This window comes from Rhizoctonia solani, chromosome 1 (genome assembly GCF_016906535.1).
Source record: "Rhizoctonia solani chromosome 1, complete sequence".
Lineage (NCBI taxonomy): Eukaryota > Fungi > Basidiomycota > Agaricomycetes > Cantharellales > Ceratobasidiaceae > Rhizoctonia > Rhizoctonia solani.
This window is the reverse complement of record NC_057370.1, coordinates 1,479,311-1,495,885: the sequence shown is the minus strand read 5'-3', so window position 1 is coordinate 1,495,885 and position 16,575 is coordinate 1,479,311. Positions and strand designations below refer to the sequence as shown.

At 50.1% G+C, this 16,575-nt stretch overlaps 7 protein-coding genes across 7 annotated transcripts; 4 read left to right on the top strand and 3 right to left on the bottom strand.

The window, feature by feature from the left end:
* Positions 1-485: 485 nt before the first annotated feature.
* Positions 486-1,604, top strand: RhiXN_03976 (uncharacterized protein; the record flags this gene model as incomplete). Its single annotated transcript, XM_043323793.1, has 4 exons — positions 486-529; positions 586-811; positions 871-1,128; positions 1,191-1,604. 4 exons carry the CDS (start codon positions 486-488, stop codon positions 1,602-1,604), a joined length of 942 nt encoding a protein of 313 aa, XP_043176212.1.
* Positions 1,605-2,152: 548 nt separating this feature from the next.
* RhiXN_03975 (NADH dehydrogenase (ubiquinone) 1 alpha subcomplex 8) lies at positions 2,153-2,871 on the bottom strand (the record flags this gene model as incomplete). The annotated part of the gene is made up of 4 exons (XM_043323792.1): positions 2,153-2,242; positions 2,321-2,380; positions 2,456-2,616; positions 2,715-2,871. 4 exons carry the CDS (start codon positions 2,869-2,871, stop codon positions 2,153-2,155), a joined length of 468 nt encoding a protein of 155 aa, XP_043176211.1.
* Positions 2,872-3,693: 822 nt separating this feature from the next.
* On the top strand, positions 3,694-4,908 carry RhiXN_03974 (uncharacterized protein; the record flags this gene model as incomplete). The annotated part of the gene is made up of 2 exons (XM_043323791.1): positions 3,694-3,716; positions 3,768-4,908. The coding sequence occupies 2 exons, from the start codon at positions 3,694-3,696 to the stop codon at positions 4,906-4,908; spliced, it is 1,164 nt and encodes a 387-aa protein (XP_043176210.1).
* Positions 4,909-5,092: 184 nt separating this feature from the next.
* Positions 5,093-7,530, bottom strand: RhiXN_03973 (Myb-like DNA-binding domain protein; the record flags this gene model as incomplete). Its single annotated transcript, XM_043323790.1, has 7 exons — positions 5,093-5,394; positions 5,448-5,599; positions 5,649-5,732; positions 5,785-5,938; positions 5,991-6,109; positions 6,164-6,278; positions 6,330-7,530. 7 exons carry the CDS (start codon positions 7,528-7,530, stop codon positions 5,093-5,095), a joined length of 2,127 nt encoding a protein of 708 aa, XP_043176209.1.
* A 132-nt stretch (positions 7,531-7,662) lies between these two features.
* RhiXN_03972 (Required for nuclear transport of RNA pol II C-terminus 1) lies at positions 7,663-11,007 on the bottom strand (the record flags this gene model as incomplete). The annotated part of the gene is made up of 9 exons (XM_043323789.1): positions 7,663-8,183; positions 8,234-8,827; positions 8,873-9,009; positions 9,180-9,398; positions 9,455-9,993; positions 10,044-10,114; positions 10,164-10,360; positions 10,421-10,787; positions 10,839-11,007. The coding sequence occupies 9 exons, from the start codon at positions 11,005-11,007 to the stop codon at positions 7,663-7,665; spliced, it is 2,814 nt and encodes a 937-aa protein (XP_043176208.1).
* Positions 11,008-11,448: 441 nt separating this feature from the next.
* On the top strand, positions 11,449-11,787 carry RhiXN_03971 (uncharacterized protein; the record flags this gene model as incomplete). Its single annotated transcript, XM_043323788.1, has 1 exon — positions 11,449-11,787. One exon carries the CDS (start codon positions 11,449-11,451, stop codon positions 11,785-11,787), a length of 339 nt encoding a protein of 112 aa, XP_043176207.1.
* Positions 11,788-12,988: 1,201 nt separating this feature from the next.
* On the top strand, positions 12,989-16,295 carry RhiXN_03970 (RNA recognition motif protein; the record flags this gene model as incomplete). Its single annotated transcript, XM_043323787.1, has 4 exons — positions 12,989-13,825; positions 13,889-15,301; positions 15,357-15,515; positions 15,570-16,295. The coding sequence occupies 4 exons, from the start codon at positions 12,989-12,991 to the stop codon at positions 16,293-16,295; spliced, it is 3,135 nt and encodes a 1,044-aa protein (XP_043176206.1).
* Between the last annotated feature and the right edge of the window lie 280 nt (positions 16,296-16,575).

Genomic DNA, 16,575 nt, shown 5'->3' with positions numbered 1-16,575 from the left:
AATTACATTTCTGGAACTCCACCCCATGACAGGTGAGTCGGTGGCGCCCGATCAACCTGACTCGGGCCAGACCTGAGCATCATGTTACTGGGAGACCGAGCGGCGCGAAACGCGCGGAGAATGCCAAGTTCTCAGGTGAGACTGGACGAGCATTCGTCGGCTCTGGCGTCGCTATGCGCCCCCTCCGACACCACAAAGCCACAAAGGGCATGTAAAATAAACAATCGGGCCATAGGTCGATATTTTGAAAGGAAAGCAGATGCCGGGACTGAGGCGGTCGGCAGCCGGGTCACGGGTACCGGAAGCAAATTGTCACATCTCAGGGATCTCACGCCTCTTTTGCGGACTAAGCAAATCGTACAATAAGGCATAAGCTCGGCGTCCGCATCTCGACTCGTGCCATCGCCAGCCATATAAGTTTTGCTCTCCACTTCCCACCCCTTGTATCCCCTGCATCGCTCTGTCAATCCCAGATTAACCTCGACATGCTCCGATCGTCGCTCCCTTGTTGTTTTGCATCGTCCAAGAGGTGGGTGGTGCCCTAATCGAGTATGGAGAGCAAGGGATATTAATGAATGCTTACAGGACCGCAACACTAGTACTGGCAGGGCTTGGGGCAGTAGGAAATGCATATGCAGCGATCCATTTGGTTGCGTTGTGGTGGAGGATGCGCAAGGAGACAGAGAGCGAATGGGAGGGTTCGGCCGACATCTGGACACTCGACATCGCCCGCGTCCTAGGCGCCCTCGTATGTACTTACATGACCATTGCCAGTGTCGCTTGTGCCGCAGGCTTTTATGGCACACTCAAGGTATGTGCTCCCCACCCAATCCTATTACGTCGATCCCAGCTTATTCGCTTCGGCCCCAGCGCTTGCCTGCCCATGTGCGAGTATTCAGAGACTATTCAATCGCTGACTTGGTCTTCGTCACCCTGTCCACTCTTATGTTCGCATTCGCCTGTGTTCAACCCACTCTCCGAGGCGTTGTGTGCGAGGAGCTCTCTCGTCAACCTGAGCTCATGCGTAATCTTATTGATGCCGGCCTTACGATCGAGAACTGCGATATTTATTTCGAGCGTGGCGTCGTTGGAATCGTTGGCGTCATGTCTGTACTACTCATCTGCCGAGTGAGTTGCTAACCTCTCAAACGGTCATGTGAGCATGCGCCTGATCCGACACTGTTGTTTAGATGCAATTCACTCTGTTGGTAACCGACTACTACTCCCAGTTACTCCGTGCTGGACCGGGCGCCGACTACGAAGAGTTTTCGGGAGGAGAAGAGTCCACTGGCCACCGCATCTACCTCCTTCCTTCCCAAGGCATCCAGTCAAAGGATCAACCACTGGTTTATGCTCCCTTGCCGAGACTCTCTTTGGCCGAAGCTCGACAAATGCATGCCCGCGAAGCCTATGTTTCCCGTCCTTCACGGCACTCACATTCCAATTCACTGCCTCATTCCAGTTCCCGCTCCCATGGTCACTCCCACCGACGAGCCGAATCATTATCTGCCTCGAGGCATCCCAATGGCAGCATCGCATTGCCCATTCGACCAGGTGAGGGTCTCATTCCTGAGAGGAAGCAATCCCGGAAGCAGTCGGCATGAGTCCAAGAGCCAAGCTCCAACTGAAATCGGTTTCTTCTATATACACTCCATTGTTTCTCCCCGTATCGCACACATTTGCACGACCCCAGTTTCTTTCTTTCTTTGTGTTATCTGTCTCGGTCCTACTGTAGTCTTACGGTTTGTCACGCCTCTGCCTGTCTTTAGTTGTTTTATGTTTTTCTCTTATTTGGATGGGTTCTGCCGCTGTGTCTTTAGTTTAATACTATATGAATTACAAGTTATATTTACCCTGAAAAGTAGCTTTCAGCTCGAGTCACGTGGATTTCTAATTAGCTTAAATCAAAATATCGGCTGGTTGATGTGTTTCGTGAGTGGTACGACAACACCCGCCCACCACATGAACGAGAGGCTGCGGACAGAAGAAATGACGCCTTTTTGCTCGTGTTTCAGCGGAGAATACCTTAGCGATACGCGCATTCCCTCGACATGATGACTGATATCGGTGACCACGGTCACACGTATTCCTATAAATTCTGTATGATAGCGCATTTATTTGACCCGGGCTCTACAATACACGACAATGCTTTTCACTTTTGTTGGCGCTTGTAAATCGGGTTAGTGAGCTCATGCACTTGCGGCTTGTGTGTCGGTGCGCCGGGGATCGTCTTTTTCAATCCCTATAATGCAGATCCCGAGTGAAATAAATTGAGCATGGGTTGATCATGGACCGTGTGCATATGTATGCCCCAGCTTACCAAGTTTTCAAAGATGCAATCGTTCAGTTTTCGTTCGGGCTTTCGGCACTTGTAGAATTCCTAGATCGCAAAGGGATGGATTGGTTGGTTAATTGGTTAGTTAGTTCGGCCTGGATGGGCATGATGGCAATATACCTGGTTGTTGTTTTCCAAGCACTGCCAGTGCGCATCATATGTTGCAGCACAGCTAGCCCTCATTTTCTCGATCAAGTCGGCCGCGCACCTCGTCACCCGTCGACCTTCCTTTAAACAGTGTGCTGGATCAGGAGATTCCTTCTTGCAAAGCATAAAGTCGTCTGTATAACCAATCGCAGCACATCAGTACCAAATATACATAACCAAGACGGATACGAGTTCATGAGAGAGTACGGGGTGGGAACGTGAGTCTGCATACCGTTATACTCCTTGCAATGGGCCCCAATGAAGAACGCAGCACTCTTGAGAGGCGCCGAAGTAACACCTATCTCATCGACATGGGGAACGTCCGAGGGCAGCGGGGTGGGATCGACATAGGGCGATACCGACGACGAACCAGACTTGAAGGTCGACATGGGAAGAGGAGGAAGACAGCCAATTGGATGAGCTTCGTTATGCACGGATCGTCCAAGCACCCATGTTCGCCCCGATTTCCGTCGATTCCGTACATGTTAACATCACCGTTCAGTTCCCGTCCCCGCCCCCCCTCATGGTTAGTCCCGTATGTTGTGTTTTCTTTAATTTTGGTCCTTACCTTGGTTGTCGGAAATGAACAAGGTCGAGTTTCCAAAAGTCCGACCGGCAATAGGGTCTTGTTCAGGGTTTAGTTTGCTGGACCGGGTTTTTATCAAGGTAATCCCATCCACCATATGCATGTCAGTTGCCTGTTCTGGAGGGAGATTTGCCCCCGAGACCTCGTTCGTTGGTATCACATCAAAGGTGTAACTGTCTTTGGGGTGATTCAGTACGCCATGACCTGCTTTATTCCGCGGGGTGCAGGATTCATTCGACTACTGTATAAAGAGGGCTAGCAGGATCTCTCATGGCTCCCCCCATCACTGCCTTCACCACCTATGCCCCACTCTTGATCTTGAGCGCTGCGACTTGTGTACATTCCAACCTTTCGCTGGTAGAAATCGGCATCGACTGGCGAACAACGTTCCAAAGGTGGCATCTCAGCTCTCTCTCACATTGTCAGTATTGGATCGTGCTTGCAGCCAAGGATTAACCGAGTTCCGAAGCTATCGAGCGCACGGGGCTTTGTCACGACACATACAAGGCCCTGATCGTGGGGGAGCCAACTTGCTTTGCTCTTGGTATTTAGCTTTCAATGTGGGTTACCAACGTACCTGACCCCACTACTGCCTGACGCATACACTAGGCTGGCAACTCGTCTAATGACAAGAGCTGACAATAATACGTGAGCGCTATAGATGCTACGCCAGTTATTCATTACTCACCCGTATACCAGTCTAGGCATTCCCTTGGATATTGCATTGCGCGTGATTGATGCAGTATCCTCAGATCATGTAACGCTTAAAGCATGTTGCCTCGTCAATCGGGCGTTGTCAGCCTACGCCCAATCGCTTCTATTGCGCAGAGTCACACTGGAATCATACCGCATCTTCTGCCAATACTTGCAAGCTGTCGACCCGTCGACCGACCGAGGACGGCAACTGGGGCAACTCACCCACGAGCTGACATTCGTATGTGAGTCCCCCAAATACACGGAATCTGCACATCTGGCGATACGTGACATCTTCAAACTCTTACCCCGCCTCCCACAACTCGACCATCTTGAATTTCACCTTCGAGGCAGACACGATTTTACCCCGGACCAACTAGACATCCTATCCCACGCAACTTCCATCACCTCGTTGAGCCTACATAATTTTAGTAGGTTCGGTCAATCGAATGTGCATGATGTGCTTGCGTCTCTCCCACAAATAACCAGGCTTTGTCTAGAGGGATCTGCGTTTCGCATAGTCCAGGGACGAGAGCCCCTGAATATTGCGTTATCAGAGTTGCACTGGCACATCGATCTCGATCCCTCCGCCCAGGAGCTCAAATGGCTCTTGGGTGAATCCTCCAACCTACGTGCTCTCTCTATTGTTTCCTCCCAGTCAGATAAGCCCAGGACCTTTCCCGAACGACTATTGTTCTTCGTCTTGGATCAATACGGACACAACATGCATACCTTGCGGCTGTCGGACAGAGTTGACTCGCTCGACTTTGTGCAGTCGTCATGTCCGATGCTGAGTGAGCTTTCGCTCAGGTTTTGGCCGACGTCGTTGGTGCTGGAGACCCTCCCGAGGGGATTGACTCATCTTGCTTTGGCCAGGCCCGACAAGACTACAGCCAACGAGTCTGCACTGCGCGAGTTGATGTCCAGCCTTACCAATCTCACTCATCTCCAAACTCTCAGTTGGCTCACAACGGATGGAATTTCATCAAACGAACGCACTGAGTTTATGGAGTTTTGTCATACAAGGGGTGTGCGGATCGTTGAGCCACCTCGTGGGATTTGCCCTTCTGTGCGACTTGGGTCAACGTACCTGCCACTACCGTTTGCCCTACCCAGATTTCGATACTGTACCCCTTCAAATTTGTGATAATAGCTTATTATTCTTCAGTAGCACTGTATCCGTAACGTTCATGTATATGCCATTGTGTATTTTACTTTGCTAAATATATCTACCCATTTATAAAGTTACAAAACCACGAAAGGGGTGAGGATGCATAGGCGAATGTAAAAGAAGACAGAGTCAAATAAAACGAAGTTAAGTTAAACAATATTTACGCATCCTGGGACCCGCTACCAGATGCAGCTGCTTGCTGGCTCGCAATCTCCAAAACTGCCTCGAGCTGCTGTTGCGCTGCACGAACCAACTCGGGATCGATCGGGTTCCCATCGGCGGTTTGAGAGAACAAGTCGTGCGTGGAGCTGGGGTCTCCAAAATCTTCAAAGTTATCATCTTCATCAGTGATAAATTCACGTCCGATGGCAGCATTGCGGGATTTTTTGGTTTCGTAGCGACGAGGGGCATTGGGTTGCTCTGGAGGATCGCGAAACTTGCTCTGGAGAATAGAGATGATTTCTTTATAGTGTTCCATGAGCGATCAAGCAATTATACAATCTTATACCACCTACCAGAATGAGGCATAGTGTCCGAGTCTTTGAGAGTCTTTTTCAACCCAAACCAGCGGCGTTGGAGCTGGTGAGCACTCCATAGGTTCCACTGTGGATCAGGGAGCAGTTTCCAGTCGATTTCTGTGTCATCTTGGACAGGCATAGAGGCAACTCTGCGCGCACATATTAGGATAGTATCTTTCATAAGATGATACGACGCACTTGTGTACTAGAATGTATGCGTCCTGAGCGCTCCAGCGTGGTCGTTCGCCAGCGTTTTTGACACGTTTATTCAGAGCATCGGTCCTGCGTGCCAACGCGAGTTAGCATTTGGTCAGCGAAATGCCACCAATCTCACCATTTAATTCTAACTTGCTGTCTTGTACGTCTGCCTCCCATCCGTTCGCTAACTTCAGACCAGAGCACATCGTTATCTGCTTGTAGGCCTCGTTCCACTGTGAGCTCCATGACGATCCTCGTCAATTCATCCTCCTCTTCCTTGGTCCAGGGGCCTAAATCGAAACCAGTTACACCTTGGCGAGTTGTTAAAATCGGCGTACTCACCAACTACACGAGCCTCTTGATCAACCAAGTGATTACGGTACCGATCCCTACAGTCCGAAGACATACGGCCAACACGCAGGCTGATTTGCTCCCATTTCTGACCCAGCTCGGCGACAGCACTTGGGTTATCTATTCGGCTTCAGTTGTTCGCCAGGAAATACGAGTGTACGCACGCTATCACAATTGCGTCCTCTTCAGGAGTCCATTTCCCTTGTTGTTTCATGGGATGGTGCGTACGTCTAACGTGGTGGTACACAGCAATGATAGGCCGCTGGGGAACTGCACGAGCTACAAGTAATGTTAGGATCGTGGCAAATGTATCATACAAGGAAGTCCTACTGATTTCAGACCAAAAGGTACTGTACTCCTCTTTGGCCTTTTTCCCTTTTGAAAATATAATAGCGTCAATTTCGGGAGGAGTCAAGCTTCTGGACTTGGCATAGTTTTGTAATGCCTCTTCAATTTGGTGCTCTTCAATAGCTGAGAATTTCCCTTTCTTGTACACAAGCCCTGGTTTGAATGGCATATGGTTAATGGCATAATGTGTTTCATTAAAGAAGGCCATACCTTGTTCTTTGACAAGCTCCGCCAACTTGGCTGGGTTTAACCAGTGCGTTGCCAAGATATCAGCATGCTCCGGGTTGACAATCTGACTACCGGGCTGGGGGGCCACAATCTTCTTTTGACGGGGCTTGTTCCCAGATGCACCGGATGAGACGGCGACGGGCTGGTCAATATTAAGCTGAGGGTTGTTTCCAAGTCTTGATGGACCGGGTTCATTGCCCTGGTGAACAGGCGCCGGGTTTTCGGTTGACATGGACTCGGGGTACTTGAATACACCTGCGAATTTGGAGAGATCAAAACCTTGAAGCGCACGAATTAATTCTTCATTCGAGCCCAGAGATGATAGATCAGCATCTTGGTTGAATATGAAGGAACCTAATGCATCTGGGTGGTGCTGAGATGCTCCGTTGGCGGCAGCAAGAGCGTTCCCTGTAAATGTCGCATTAGGAACAATCGCCTGTAAGTGTGGATGCTGTTGCATGAGATGCTCATGGCCTGTCAAGGTTGGGTCGATAGGTATATGAGAGTGACCAAGTTGTGGCGGAATGTATGCCGACACGAGGTGAGCCGTATTCGGATTGGGAGTTACGTTTGTTGGATTCGCAGTCGGAGGCGACATAATAGGCGAAGAAGATGCAACAGAGTTATCACTAGACTTTTGTTTCTTTGACTTCCGTGGCTCCGAGCCATCGGCGATTGGGTCATTCGAGGTAGCGTGACGCTTCTTCGGCTTGGATGACCTCTCCTGTGTAGTGGAGGGCCCATTGGTACTAGATGGTGTGGCTATTGCGGTGGCATGATCCAGGGCAGTTTGAATTGCTCGGTTAATGCCATCCTCAGTGTTGATAACTGAGTTCGTCGTCACGCTCGTTGCTCCACCAACAGAGGGCGACGAAACGTCAGGGGTATGTTTTTTGGACTTTTTCTTTTTCCTTTTCTCGACCGGCGCAGAGGCGGGAGGAGAAGAAGGTTGCATGATCACTGAGCTAATATCAGCTGTTTGGGATGGGTGGTTGAACCTCAGGGCTGGTCGAACGAAAAGGCGAATTCCCAATTTTTCTGTTGCGGCAAGTTATGAAGTAAGCAGCGTCACGTTGTTTACTTGTATTTACACATCCAGTCCAAGCTCTGCTCGTCCAAGCTGCTTGACCAACGATAGTGTTTCTGCGGCTTGTGTACGAGTAACAGAGTCACTATCCGTTAATCTTACATATTCTAGAACAGTGATCGCTTTGCTTCGTAAATTTCCCAGCTGTGCTGGGCGGGTGTCCTCGTACACGCCTTCTACCATGGAGCGCACAACCAGTGCGAAACAAACCAGTGCCGAGCGACGAAGTGGTGGTAGTTTCGAATCGACTTCTTGAGGGTTTGAATCAACGCTCAAGTCGAACTTTGTTTCCTCCTTCTGTCGCGCTTCTTCTCTAGCTTTACGAGACAATGGCACAGCTTGAACGCTCTCGAGTTGCAGGATGTCTAGCATTCCCGAGAGAATATCTTCTGTCCACCCTGTGACGGATACCGGAGATGTCTCTACACACTGAGACAGTATTGATAGTGCTGACGAGCGCAGAATAGTCGGTAGATTATGTGCTCGTGTCACTCGGAACAATGATGGAACAAGCATGTCCACTAGCAGCCCGCATCAGAAGCCACCTTTGATAATTAGAAATCGAACGCACCGTAATTCCCGAGAGCATCTCCACAGCTACGAACTACCTGTACAAGTGCCTCTCCAACTCGCACCCGTTTGTCCATTTCGGCCCGTTCTATCGGGTGGCCGGACTCGACCCCATCCGCATATATCCTTACGAGATTTTGAATGATCTCCCTTCCAAGCCTATTGGCCATCGCAGACAGACCTTGAACGGCATTTAAAAATACGAAACTATCTTCTTCTTGTATGGACTGTAAAAAGACATCAAGTATGGCCGGGATAAGGGCTGCATTCAGCTCTGGTGGTGCTATAGGGGGTGTGCCTTTTGCTGGTTTTGGTGGAACTACGAGCTGCCGAAGCATATGTAGCCCATGCGCTCGCACGGGTAAAATGGGGTCCTGGATTAGTCGAAGGGCTTCTTGGTAGGTTTGAAGTGCCGGGCGTCCAGCATCGGTGGCCAAAGGGCCAACTTCCGCAATAGATCGACGAGAAATCAAAACAAGTCGAGCTTCCCGAGCTAATGAGCGGAGAGATTCATCGTTATGGTTGGTTATTGGCTCAATATAATCAAATATCACAGCCAATAGAGGAGATGTGAGAGTCGACATTTTTTCGTTCGCTGCACAATAGTTAGTTCGTGGTACAGGAGCAAAGGTTAGCATACCTTCTAGCAGAGCCAGCAATAATGTCACAGCTGTTAGCACCATCTCATCTTCAGCTTGAGGTTCGTCAACTCTATCTTCGTCATCACTGTCCGCTTCGACAATTCGCAGTGGATCCTGCGCAAGATACTCAGGCTTCCTAATATGTCGTTTAGGTTCAATTACATGGGCTATGAATTGCAAAATATGATCTGGCTCATCAAGGACGCTAGAACCAAGTTTTTGTTGCATTTCTAGTATAAGCCGGAGATAAAGCAATATCCTATTTACGAGTCAAATGCATATCCAATCTTCGGCTGAATTACTCACTTTAAAGGATCTGTATCCATCACCTTGGAGGCTTGATACGCGTTCAAGGTTTTGACAAATATTGCACTCGCAACATCTTTTCTTTCGAGCGACTTGAGTAGCTCCCCAAAATGGGTTGGAGCTGGACGAAGAGATAGAGGATTATCATCCTCCTCGTCGCCTAGTTCTCCATTGTCATCGGGCCCTTGCAATACCGAGAGTGGAATAGGTTTAGGTGGGCTGAGAGACTGGAATGTTAAGCTCAATACCAAAGTTAAAGCGTGTTGGGGACGCACCCGGTCTTCGATATTTCCAAACCTTCTTCCCCTACATCCCAACACCATTTTGCCTCACCCCCAACGCCCCATCCTCCGGTGCCCTGTATAACCGACCATAGGCCTTCAACTGCTTCTTCACGACCCACGAGGCGTGCCCACGTCTTAATCAGACCACGCGCTAATTCCTTCAGAGTTGGGTCTGAAATACGCTGCGCGTCAAGGTGTGCTAATAGATTATATAAAGGGACGAGAATAGGCTCGATAACTACTTGAGCAAGGAAAGGTGATGGGTCTGTCGACGTGAAGAGCGTGGTGAGGGTTGTTATAGTATCTGATAGCGATGGAGTTTCTAAGGATGGAGTGGGCTCATAGAAGAATCGGCCGTGTATCATTGGCGATGCAATTTTGAGAGTGAGGGACTTGGATATTTTGAACAATCTGGATAGTGTGAATGCTGCCGCTTGCCTGTACGATGTTGGGACGGATTGAGATTGGAACTCTAGCTTGGGTGGCGAAAGGAGAGTGATTATATTGGGGATGATTGTCCGCATATATACCTAAGCCTCATTTATTTAGTCACACTTGGACGCCTGGCATAGAGTCTCACCTCGCGATTCATATGGGAGGGCACTGCTCCCAACACTCGAGCTATGCGCTCTAATTTTACCAACGGTGCAACTAAGTATACATAAGAACACTTAATCATGAGGTAGAGAATGCTACTTACCTTCATCGGCCTCTCCAAACACAGCAGCACATAGCCCAGAGACCCCGTCCGGCCGCAAGACTTGCTGGGACAACAGCCCCGAGGTCGCTTTCTGGAGATAAGGCGGGGCCGGTAGAGACAAAGGCCCGCTTTCAGGCGATGCTCGTATGGGCTGACTCACACTACCGAGAGATACAATTGCCTGCGAAGCGGGTAACCTAATCGAAGAATACTGAGGTTACTTTATTCAGTGTGTAGCAAGAACCAGGCATACCAACATTTTGAGTAACTTATAGACCATTTCTTGCATCTGGTTATCTGGTTCTGGAAGCCACCCAATACTAATGCCCAGTCGTAATATGTCAACAACGTGAGATGTGGTGAGTATTTTAGTGATATGCGATGGGAATGGTCGGGTCGATTGGGAAGATGTTCCAGCTCCACCATCAGAAGGCCAAATTAGTGAGACCAATCGTACTGTTAGCAGATTGATTTCTGGGATTAGGATAGATTTATCCGGAAGATTGCCAGTCGATAATGAGCCAACTTGAGGATATAAAGCCACGAGCAAGGGTGTTGTGCCCCAGCCGAATACGACAGATGCTAGAGTCCGCAATACAGTGAGGTCTCGTGTGCCAAGAGCAACTGAAAAAGGGGTTAACTCACACATAAGTCATACATGGAGATCCAGCTCACTTTGAGGGGAATTAGACTCTCTATTATCAGCAGGTAGATCGACATCGTGCTCCCGCAGTAAAGCTTGAATATGCTCGAGAATACCGAGAGATTTTTGTGCAGTCAATGATTTTAGTTCACCAAGGTCCTTTTCGTTGATTTCATCGAGTGACAGTGCCAGATTAGGCATTTGGGAAGTGACACTATTAAATTCATGAAGACGACTGATGGCTATATCTTGCAATGTTTTTGAAGCATCATCGCCTCGTCCTTTGGAGTTCCCGGCCAAGAGAGATCCAGCGTGTATTAGAGCTTTGAGCTGATCCGATGGACTAGAGTTCTGGACCACTGGTATGTTATCCAAAGCCGTGGCCATGAAACTCGATCGGACCGTGTGGTGGATTGGAATGATTATTAATTGAAAGTCCCTACATCACGTGACTCCCACGATGACATCACGCGCAAACCGCCCCTGCTCGATTAGACCTCTTTGGCTTTCTCTCTTGGCTGCACCTCGGTAGGTATGTCAGCTTTCCACTGCGATACATTAATACTTGGCTAACCAAAGAAGTGAAGCAAAATAATATCTACATAGACTTCTAAAATCTCCAACTCGCAGCTTTTTTTCAGGATGCAAGCTGGAGCACCACCCCCCTATACACCTCATAAACCACATAACGCACCTTACCCTCCTCCTCATCCATTCAATGGGTCTCACTCTGCTGGCCCGTTCTCCTCTCCTCCGAGATCTCTGTATGGACCTACTCCGATTGGAGTATATCCATCAGAAGGAGGTGTAGGCGTACTTCCCTTTTATAATCCAGAAGCCCTTCACGCAGATGAACTCATTCGAGAGGCCACCCAACGAGCTCGTTGGAGATTCCTTGAAGCTTTCATGTGGGCATTGTTTATCTGGTGCATCCTGGGAGCCATGACTAGTGCAACTGTGATTGGGGCTCTCAAACAATGAGGTGAGCTTACTATGAACACGAGGACATATCTCGGGCGAACTTCTTATCACTCCGATAGTTATTGAATAACTGATAATCGGGATTGTGCCATGTGCTTTATACAGTATGGAGATATTGGGCCTGCTCCGTCAATTTGGGTTGTATTATTTTCTCTTTTTCAATCATGTTTGTCTCGTGTTCGCATGTCTGACCACTACTCTGGCTTCTTTCTACCTATATGCTTAATCTACTATTACGGCCAGACGAATAGAGCTCGAGTTCAAGTGCGTTCCAATATTAATTATAGTTTTGCCAAGTTCGACCGACTTCAGGGAGTGATTGAAATGATTGAACTGAGCAAACGGAGATCATGCGGAATAGCAAGCGATCCTCCACACGATCAATGAGGAGAGTGACGCAGCCAAGGGCACACGCCCTGAAATCCATTATTTGAATGGTGTCTGCGAGCATGCGCTTTCTGTTCTTGACCTCTGCCTGTCTACCCCATACTGTAATTTCAGACTTGCCAACCGAGAGTTGAAAATGGCAATCGGCTGGACAGTGACCGCCTCGTGGCGCCCTGATTTAGAACAAGATGCAAAGTGAGCTCGGCCGCGAACTCTGGTGGTATGTTCGAGCATTTATGAACAGTCGTAACAAGGGATTTCGTCGACGCCAAGTAGTTGGGAACGTCGGGTGGCGTATTTGTAAATAATGTGTTTCGTGTGGCTGTAGAAAGTGTGCACGGACCAGGGCCGGCTTGTTGTTGGCGTCACGATCTGCCTACAACTATCTCTCGCGGCCCTCGTGTTTTCTCGGACTCTGTGTACTCCTGGCCCTCGTGTTTTTGGACTTGGCCAGCTCCAAATTAAACATCCTTCTGTTACTGCGGCCACCTTGTATCCTGCATTATCAATAACTATCTCCAACATCGCCGCATACACCTACTCGACCTGTGGCGGAGAGCGGGCCTATCCGTCTCTATCCAAGGCCTCGCACCTATCCCCTGCGAATCACTCAACTTGCTAGTTACTCAAGGAACTTTCAACTCTATATTCTACTATCAGTTACAGCGAGTGGTACGCCCTCCTACAAGCACTGGTCGTTGGTTCTCGCGTTACTCCCCTTTCCCCGCGCACGTTTACCGTCTTCAAGCGCTGAATATCCGACCCGTTCAATCTCAAAGTACCGTAGTCAGCACTGGTGAAGCTGCCTAGCAGTATGCAACAAGCAGCCCCCCAGCCACAGCAGCCAATCGGCGTGCTCCCACCGCTCGTTTTCCACAATACCCCGACCACCCAGGTGGACAACTTTACTCCAACACAGCCTACTCTGTATTCGCAGCCATCCAACGAATCGCTGCGTGAGGCCGCTGGTAATCCTAACTCATCTGATGGGGAGGGAAGTGGATTCACACCAAAGCAGTACCGCACATCCAATTCGTTCAACGCGGTTACTCGCCCGCACCAGTTGTCAATTAGCAATGCCACCGGCCCACCTGGGTTCATGGGCTCGGGCGAATCATTCGGGCCAAATCAAGGGTACCCAACTCCTACGCACCAAGACATATTTGGAACCCGCGCTCCGACTTCAAATCGCCAGTTCGATTTTGACATCGGCCCTAACGTTCCCGGCCCTGCCAGCGGATTTTTGTCTCAGAACGGACCACCATATCAGTCAGTGGGACCGATGTCCCACCAACCAGGCCCTATCGGGAAACCTCCCTCCTCTGCTCACATGCCTCAGTCGATGAACTCTTCCCATTTGATCCAACCTCCAACTAACTCTGGACCTCGTGGAACAATGAACCCTATTCACGCGGGGCCAAATGGTGCGACTGCCGGATCGTTGCCACCATCAAACCAGTTTATGCCCCCGGTGCATCAGGCAGCTATCCAACAAGCGGTGTCCAGTCTTGGTTTGCAGTATGGTACACCTGCCTTCAATGATCTGGTTTCCAAGTTGTCGCGTCCGGAGGGTCCTGGGTTTCAACCTAGCACCGTGCCTCAAGAAGAAATCTCCACTATTTTTGTAGTAGGGTTCCCAGATGATATGTCGGTTCGTGTTTATTTCTTTATACATACATATAACATCATATACTCATCACCGAGTATCTTACAGGAGCGCGAATTCCAAAACATGTTCACTTTTTCGTCTGGTTTCGAGGCAGCAACACTGAAGATACCCAATAAAGAACCTGGATACGGGGGCTCATCAAACGGGCAAGGGCTTACTTCAGCCAACGCTCTGCGATCAGGTGCTTTCCCCACAAACGGATTCGTTACTGGCGGCCCGAATGACCCCTATAATCTCGTCACCGTCAACTCGGGCGGAGTGGTTCTGGACCCTCCTGCACCATCGGCCTCGGGTCAGTGGCCCAACGATGATCCATATACGATCCGCAATTTGCCGCTTACATCTGCACCAACGGCTGCGGGTAACGAGCTTAATCATCTTACTATGCCTGCACCTCCGCGCAAGCAGATAATCGGATTTGCCAAGTTCAGGACGAGGCAAGAAGCGCTAGAGGCACGGGACGTTCTCCAAGGCCGGAGGGTAGATGCGGAAAAGGGCGCGTTTCTCAAGGCAGAGATGGCCAAGAAGAACTTGCACACGAAGCGGGGGGTTGGTCCACTTGGATTACCACTCAACCAGGCTTTGCCATCGAACGGGAACAACAACAATCCTCCATCGCACCCCCCTCAGGATTCAGCAAGTGGTATGACAGGGTTCTCGGGAGGCTCGCTTTTGAGCGGTAACGCCGGACTCGGGGAACAGTTGAGTCAGCGCGACCGTGATCTGGCGGCCATCGACGCGATGGGCCTGGGGAATGGCATGTGGGATAAGGAACGCGAACGAGAACTACGGAACACCAACACCAACGCATATGATGCTTTCCACTCTGTTCCGAGTAGCACTGCAAGTACCGCGTCACGTCTTCCTCCCCCGTTGTCAACAACAGGCTTGTCCAACAACGCTGTTGGCAATGGTATTCTGTCGCCTACCGAGTTTGTCCCTCGTTCTCATGTGATGGGGTTCACTACTAGCCCTATGAACGGGCATGCTTCCTTGATGGGTGCAGGGTCTGGAGCAGGAGGCCCTCCGCCACCCCCAGGACTTGGTCCAACGAGCGCGCTTTCACCCCCAATGACTCCCAATCAATGGCTCCCTCCCCTTGTATCTCACCCGGATCCTGTCAATTCCGAAGCAGCCTTTGGACCGATTGCCCGGCCGAGCTCGTCGGTGGCGCTTTCGACTCCACCCGGCTCCACAACTTCTTCAAGCCGATCTCCAGAACGTGTTGTCCCCCTGCCTGCTTCGGATGCGTCAACGGGTTCGAACGAGGACGTTCATGCCCCACATGATGATAGCGATCCGGAACGTGAGCAAGGTCCGGACGAATTGCTTGGATCAATGGGAAAGATGTCTCTGAAAGTAACTACCCAAATCGGAACCACATCCCCTCAGCTTCCTTCTCCTGGATCAGGTTCTGGGGCCGACAAGAGGCAAAGTGCGAGTGATCAGAACCCTCCTGTAAGTTTTCAAATTCCGGCTTGTAAGAAGTATATCTGATTTGTATTGTTTAAAGATCAATACCCTCTATGTGGGAAATCTCCCTACGGCTTCTGGACAAGCTCATTCCCCTTCGTACCTGGAGGAGGCACTACGTGGCCTCTTTGCCCGTACCCCTGGGTATCGCAAGCTCTGTTTTAGGCAAAAGAGCAACGGGCCAATGTGTTTTGTTGAGGTAAATGCGCGAGTCTTGAATCGTTGTCAAGGCCGACACTAATCTTGATTCCAGTTCGAAGATGTCAACTACGCGACCAAGGCATTGAATGAGATGTACGGAAACACACTGAACGGACTTGTCAAAGGTGGAATTCGTCTGTCCTTTAGCAAGAACCCACTTGGTGTACGGACCCCTGGTTTGTCAAGCCCGGTTGGTGGAGCACCTCCGCCAGCGACTTTCAGTGCAGCATTGGCTGGGATTTCCGAACGTGGATTTGGTCCAAGTCGCGGGCTGGCGTCTCCTACGGGGACCTTTGAAGCTCAGAGCTTTGGTTCTCGTCTCATGCGACAGGACTCGACGGAATTGCTATCTCCAACCGGCATGCTCTCGCCCACCGGCACATCCATGACGTTTCCTGGCTCTCCCCCATCCCGCTTTTTCTCACCTCCGCTCCCAGCCCCTGGACAAGGGACATTTAGTCCCGTGATAGGCCCATCAAACTCCCTGCCACCGTTCAATCGAGCGCCCCAGTCGCAGACGTTTGGGTCGGGGCAGTCATCGGGATTTGGTAGCCAACCCCAATCCTTCTCGAGCGTTAGTAGCTTTTCGCACTGGAGCAGTGCGCCAGCACCTCAGCCCTTTTCTCTCGCTCAGACCGGTCTCAACGAAGGCAGCGAACCCTACGATGCTCGCGAACGAGAGCGAGAACGCGAACAATCTGGACATAGCCCCTTCTCTTTGAGTGCATCCCCTGGAGCCGGTCACATTGCACAAGAGCTGGCCAGTCGGTCTCATTAAGACTTTGATTGGGCATGCCGGGCGGCGCCTACAACTTATATACCCAACCGTCCAATATCATCCTTTCTCGGGGTCTTTTCACATATCAATCTGCCTTGGTAGTTGTATCAGCTTATATCTCCCTTGTCGCATTTCGTGAATTCTTCTGTTTTTTATGACTATGCTCCCCTGTCTCCTGTGTCTTCTTATTTATCTCCTCATCATCGTGCTTCGCTTTCCGTGTTTACATCGCTGTGCAATGGCCTGCCCCCAATTCATCAACCCGACCCGCACAGACACT